Here is a 6725-nt window from a genome sequence, read left to right on the forward strand (position 1 = left end):
AACAAGGTCGATGAGATCATACATTGTAGCCACATTGTAATACGAGAGAGAACATCCAACAAGAGTAGGTGTTACCCCTAAGACAGGGCCACCAGAGGGCTGAATCTGGGTAAAGCTTTTACTTTGTGAAATCCCGTACTTGGATCATCCCTGTACACTTTGCCTTCACAAGATCCCCAAATCATGAGTATTGCCACTAAATCCCCGCGACACCAAGGTTGTCCCCCTTTTTCAAAGACGAGCTACAGCAAAAAATATTCATTATTCACGCATCAAGCTAAAAGGGCGTAACAAATTGGAATGGGTGTTAGATTTCGTATTTAAATATTGCCGAAATCTCTCTTTCAAATGAGTGACCAATGTTATCGACATAGAATTAAGCAATTATAGGTTGGCACCAATAGTCGGTCTCCAATACATTTGGGGATTAATCCGGCTGCGGGTTGCACATTCTGTCTAAAAATAATGCTATATGCCTCAACATACATTTTTTGTAATTTATTTCTTGTAAATCCTCTATTTTTTTATTTATTGAATAAAAACACTGTCCGAAAAATAGCTAAAAAATAATTACATAATTTATTAAGGAAATCGCGTATGCATAAGGCATATTCTAACCGTTAGTTTTCGAAATGTTAGCTATACAATGTAAGAGCACATATATAAAAGATAAGATCAAGTCCTTATGTCGGGTGCCAGCTCTTATAAAATGGCATGATGTTGATTATTTCTCCCAGCTTAGTATGTAAAATTTTATACTCATATTAAGCCGGGACTAAAATCATAACTGAAAAGCTTTATTAAAATTAGTACAAGTTATATTTTTGTGTTCATCATTCAATTCAAACAAAATTATATAGTGTGTTGAACTGAAGATAGACCTGCTATCCAGTCCCTTTTATCAAAATGCATGAAACCAATTGAGTGATGCTGTCCACTCACAAACACGAAAAATAATGAAGAGAGTTGAGTGTAGACAAACCTGCATTGGCAAAAAAAAGAAAAAAGAAAGAGTGTACACAAACCTGAAATCGAGTCCCTCGTTCCAAAATGCATGAAAGCAATTACAGGATCTGTGAGTGGTGCTGTGATTCCTGTCACTCGAGGGAGAGAGAGAGAGAGAGAGAGAGAGAGAGAGAGAGAGAGAGAGAGAGAGTTGACTGTGGATGTCTAGGTGTGCACGGCACACAGATTTCTGGCCCTTGACCAAGAGAGGCCCAGTGGCCAGTAGGAGCCATCGGCAGTGGCCATCAAAAAAGACTGCCCGTGGAACGCAATGGCGTCTGCTTTTTTTCTGAGGAAATCAAAGGCTATCTGATGACAGCCACTGAAACGGACGGATCAGTCACGAATGTGGCGGTTCCAGGCCCAGCCTCATCGTTGACCTGACCAGCCCACTTCATCCTGGATGAAAAATCGTGCACATTGCACAGGGGCAGAGACGAGTGGTTTATTGCCACGAGACTTTGAAATGCATGCATGCATGGCACACCGAGTGGCCACGGTGGTACTGGTACGTAAAAGCTGCCTACCGGAATTTGACGGCCACCTATGACGTCCTCTGCAATGAAGGTGCCACGACCACGAGGGGCCATCGCATGATTGAGCATGTCCAATATTCTTTTGCAACTGTTTGCACGTTATACTGCAAGAAATGGACGTGTCTAGGCTCGCAGTGCAACGATTACTGATATCCCGTCAGTGCACAAGGTTGAATTGTAGCACTTGTAAATATCCTAATAGAGTATCGTTCCCAGTTGAGGAGGAGACGAGTGTTATTAGAGCATCTACGGCCGCACTTTGCAAATTCGGGCCCTCAAACGCCCGGGGACGCGGCCGGGCGCGTCCGCGGACAGTGCCCGGTCACGTCTCAAATTAGCCACTCTGCATCCGGGTCTTTCGTATTTCAACCCTTAGATTCATACAAAGCATGCAAAAGAAATCGTGCGTACTTCATACTACGTACTATTCAAACTAATCTTCGTCGTTGGAGATGTCCATGACGAGGTACCGGGCCCCGGCTGGACGGGCGGGTAAGAGGGCTCCGGTTCATCCTCCTCCTGCTCGACCTCATCCATGTAGGCGAGCATCTCCGCCTCCTCTGGCCTCCGCAGCCGACTCCGAACGGAAGGAATCGAGGATGGCCTGCTGCTCCGCCTGTATATCTGTGTCGCCAGCGCCCCCACATCCTCCTCCTCCGGCTCATCCTCATGCTCCTCTTCCTCAACCTCCTCCTCCTCCTCCGGGCTCCGGATCCATTCCATCCGGAGGTAGCCCCGTGGCGATCCGGGCTTTGTGCCTTGCCCGAATCTGCTCAAGGAGCTCGAGCCGGTGCTCCGGCGTTAGAAACGGCTTGCTCCTCATCCGGCGGCGGCGGGAGGGGGGGCATGGCTACTAGATGGATGGGGGGGGAGTGGAAAGTGGTGGCGGCGACAGACAGACGGAGGAAAATGTGGATAGTAGGGTTTCGGTGCCGCCAATTGACTTAAATAGTCGGGCTATGCACTACGCGGCCCGCCGGAGCGGCGCCACAGTCCGACGGAGGAGACGTGCATCGGGCCGCCGGGTTTCCAGGCGTTTTCGCGTGGTACCCCGTCGCTAGTCCGACGTGGCGGGCGTGCCCGGACGCGTCCGGGCGCACTCATATCCGCCCCCATATTTGGGCTGGATATGAGGGTGTCGGTCAGCCCGGGCGTTTGAAGCCCGTTTGAGAGGGGCCGTCTTGGTCGATAAATCGTGACCGGATAGCGACCAGGCGGTCCGCCCAGATGTATGAGGCGGGTTTGAGACGCCCGGCTGTAGATGCTCTTACGTCTTGTATTTTATGTTTCATAGGCGAGTTGCCCTTGAATAGTCAAATTTCCTAAGGGAGGGAGGGAGGGAGGGAGGGAGGGAGAGAGAGAGAGAGAGAGAGAGAGAGAGATGTGCGAGTTGTTCCTGCTGTCTACCTGTTCGAGTGAGGAAGAGCATCCCAACCGTTTTGTTTTGCGATAGCATTCCGTTGGTAAATAAAAGGAACTCCATATTCGGGAAAAGGTGGAGCTGGGTTTCCCTCGCTTCACCAAATTGCACTACGGCCCAAGATCACTTCGTGAATTTAGCTTCCTGGATCAAAAGCGTTCGGGCTGGCTTCTCTCTCAAAATATTCGGAACAGGCCCTCACTCCTGGGAGCGACAATCCATGGTAAATAATGGTTAATTTCTCCCTTTTAGCCCTCCTTCGAGGGTTGTCAATAACCCCCTCCATAACTCTCCCCTCTTTAGAAACGGCACTGTGACTCTGATGCCCCACCCCCACCCACCTCTCCTCCATAACTGCCGTCATTGTGTAAATATTGGGCCATTGGAGACGTAATGTTTGTGTAAGAAAAAGAGGAGACAAACCACAATCCAAATTGTCCACCATCTAACTTTTAGGCATAAAGGCTGAAATTTTTCCTTCGAGCTCTTTTCACACCGATGATTTTTTGTGTCCAATTGTTTAAGCTCTTATAATGGCCAATATATACCCCTCTCGCAGCTGCCATGAAATTCTTAGGCTTCCTTCGATTCAACGGGTTTTCACAGGAATTTTGGAGGATTATAATCCTTGGTATTTTTTTTATATTGGTCATTTGATTCGTCGGCTTGAATCCCGTCTGAATTTTTTCTAAGAATTCATTTGTACTACATTTCATACAAAATCTAACATGTACCCGAAACCTCTTGCAAAAATTCTTTTGTTTTCCTGTAACGCAATTAAACTAACACAAGTTATACAGAAATCAAATGGACATGAAATTCCAATTCTGCGTTTTTCTCTAAATGTGTTTTCACGACCCTGCGAATCAAAGAGGACCATAAATTTCCCTCAACAATCATCCGAAGACAGGAAGCAGCCGAGCCAAGGGAGAAAGCCCACGAGCGCAATCATGCGGCTGTCGATGCGTACGAGCGTAGCCCCTCCCGTGTCCAAAGCATCGGGCGCATATGGAACGCCCGGTCGACGAGTCCAATCGAACGAGACAATTCGGGCGCTCTGTTCGCCCATGCATGCATGCACGCACAGCACCATCGCCTTCCAGAGCGTGCGTGCGTGCGGCACTGTGGCATGTCTCACTTCTCTGACACCAACGGCGCGGGCTGCTACAGGACATATATGCACATCGGAATCTCACTGACAAAATACAGGAGTACATGCGTACATGCCACCGACCAAGTCAATCAACCTCTAGTCTACTAGTATATGGTATAATACACATGGATCTCGCAGTTCCAGCTCTTTCTTACAGAAACACGATCACTAATTGGCTACTGCTACTACTAAAATATGTATATATGCATGTTACATCCTGGCATGAAGTCAGACCAACCAAGAGGGGAATATGTTGACACGGTTGATGGACACAAGGTAGAGTAGTCGGATACTCAGATGATGTTCCTGTCCGGTTGACTGCTTGAGGCACAGATCATGTCCTCCGACGCCTGCCAGAGCCGCGCGGCCTCGCTGCTGCTTGCGGCGGCCGACGACGTGAGCGCCTCGTTGCAGTCGGCCAAGTAGCGGCCGGACACGCCGGCCATCCTTGGGTGCACCGCCGCGTAGCACGTGGTCGCCGCAGCCTGCACGCCAAAGGGTACGTCAGTAAGAAGCGGCGGGGCATTAACTGCCAAAAAGCAGGCAAAGCCTTGCCCTCCGGCGCGGCGCGAACAGAGACGTATGCATGGCTCGGGGCCCGCCCCACACATGGAGCTAGCTAGGGCCGGGTTTAATTAGGGGGGAGATGAGGTGGGCGGCACCGTAGATTAATCACCTGTGGGATGGTCTTGAGCAGCTTGGACAGCAGCACGAACACCAGATCTGTGACGAGGCCTTCGCGGTCGCGGTTGAGGCGCGTCCTGACGATGCCGGGGTGCACGCAGTTCACCGTCACGTCCGCGCCCATCTCCTGGAGGCGGGCGGCGAGCTCCTTGGTGTGCAGCACATTGGCAAGCTTGGACACCGCGTACGCCTGCGTCGCGTCGTAGGGTCTGTACGCACGTACGTGCACATGCAAATGCCAAGGTTAATTAACTAGTGGCGCGTTAGGTGAAACATCGATTAGTTAACGAGAGGAGAGATGGGAAAGATGCGATGCTTACATCTTGCGGCGTGTGACGAGCTGGAGGTAGTCGGCCCAGTCGCCGGAGAACCAGCCGTGCACGCTGGAGGACACGTTCACGATGCGGCCCTGCACCCCCGTGGCCGCCGCCGTCTCTACCATCCTCCCCAGCAGCAGCTTCGTCAGGAGGAAATGGCCGAGGTAGTTGGTGGCGAAGGTCATCTCCACGCCGTCCTCGGACAGCGCGAGCTGGCCGTGCGAGAACTTGCCGGCGTTGTTGATGAGGAGGTGGAGGGGCAGGCCGAGGGAGAGGAAGCGGCGGGCGAAGGCACGGACGGATGCGAGCGAGCTGAGGTCGAGGTGCAGCACGAGGACGTCGGCGCCGGGGCACTCGGCCAGGATACGCGCGCGCATGTCCTCGGCCGCCTTGACGCTCCGCGCCGGGATGACCACCCTCGCCCCGCGCTTGGCCAACACCCGCGCCGTCTCCGCCCCGATCCCCGACGTCGCGCCGGTGATGATGGCGGTGAGCGAGCCGAGGTCCGGGCAGGCGGCCGTGACCTCCTCGGCGGTGGACTTGGAGCCGAACCCGCTGGCGCCCGGGGAGCCCAGCAGGTACCTGGCCGCCTGCAGCATCTTCGCCCTCCACTCTCGGCTACCCCGACCGGCCGGCCACCGCGTCCGCGCCGCACGTCTATCTTCTTGATCGACGCTCGGCGCGGCCGCGGGGCTAGCTCGCTAGCTTGCGAGAGAGGAGAGCTAGGTGATGTGGAGGAGCTGAGGAAGTTATGGCGCCGGCCGGCCCGCATTTATATAAAGCTCGGGGATCTCGCCCGCGCCGGGACAGGACCGGGGCGATCCTAAAAATAATCTACACTACGCCCGGGGAAGTACACTGCGGAAAGGCAAGGGGACGACGGGGCTAATTGATCGCATTGACCGTGCGAATCAAGGAGCGACTGACCCCGGGTCCGAAGGACGGAAAAACTAGCCGACGTCCGTGCGCGCGTGGCCGGCGACTGCCATCTCGGCCGACCGGCGCCGCCCAGCTAGCCGCGACAGCAAGGATCGTTGGCCTCGCCGCCGTTTCCTGGCGTGGCATTATTGCTGTCGAATTTCATTTCAGTTGACGGCAGAGGTCGCTAGCAGACCTGCATCCTGCCGGTGAACCAAGCCAGGATGGCCAGTCGTAATGGCGGAGTGGATAAGGGCGCAGGCTCATCGACCGGTCGTGCATTGCATAGCAACACCTCCCTTGTCGTTTGGTCTGTGTGTGGTCGGTGGGTCTCGGCTTAATTTTTTTTAAGCTAAAACGCCAGTTGGCTCTTTATTCATTTGGCGCTAGCATGTCTGACTGTAATGAATCAGCCAGCCACCCAGGATTGTCTCATACATAAGTAAAGATACAGAAAGGTCTAACGATTGTCTAGCTACCCGATGAGCCACCGTATTACATCGCCGGCTGGCGAACCGTAGCCTGAATCCCCGGAAAAAAGTACTCAACACTTCCATCTCTCTGAAAAGATGATAACATGACGCTTTCTGCGTAGTCTCCCACAGCCGTATTACTTCCTGGCAATCTGTTTCGACTTCAACTCGGTGTAGACCCATATTATGTGCCATGGAAAGCGCGTCTCTGCAGGCAAG

At 52.7% G+C, this 6725-nt stretch overlaps 1 protein-coding gene across 1 annotated transcript; it reads right to left on the bottom strand.

Moving 5' to 3' along the window:
* Positions 1-4118: 4118 nt before the first annotated feature.
* LOC123100628 (short-chain dehydrogenase TIC 32 B, chloroplastic) lies at positions 4119-6140 on the bottom strand. The gene is made up of 3 exons (XM_044522522.1): positions 5119-6140; positions 4791-5007; positions 4119-4599 (listed from the first exon to the last, which is right to left on the bottom strand). The coding sequence occupies exons 1-3, from the start codon at positions 5712-5714 to the stop codon at positions 4408-4410; spliced, it is 1005 nt and encodes a 334-aa protein (XP_044378457.1). The 5' UTR covers positions 5715-6140; the 3' UTR covers positions 4119-4407.
* Positions 6141-6725: the final 585 nt, after the last annotated feature.

Source organism: Triticum aestivum, chromosome 4D, assembly GCF_018294505.1.
Source record: "Triticum aestivum cultivar Chinese Spring chromosome 4D, IWGSC CS RefSeq v2.1, whole genome shotgun sequence".
NCBI lineage: Eukaryota > Viridiplantae > Streptophyta > Magnoliopsida > Poales > Poaceae > Triticum > Triticum aestivum.

Bases quoted from the DNA above. Each gene is read 5' to 3' on its own strand.
- LOC123100628 (XM_044522522.1), bottom strand. From the start codon at position 5,714: ATGCTGCAGGCGGCCAGGTACCTGCTGGGCTCCCCGGGCGCCAGCGGG. The intron at 5,008-5,118 runs GTAAGCATCGCA...ACGTGCGTACAG, and splicing joins CTCGTCACACGCCGCAAGAT to ACCCTACGACGCGACGCAGG. The intron at 4,600-4,790 runs GTGATTAATCTA...TTTGGCGTGCAG, and splicing joins TGCTCAAGACCATCCCACAG to GCTGCGGCGACCACGTGCTA.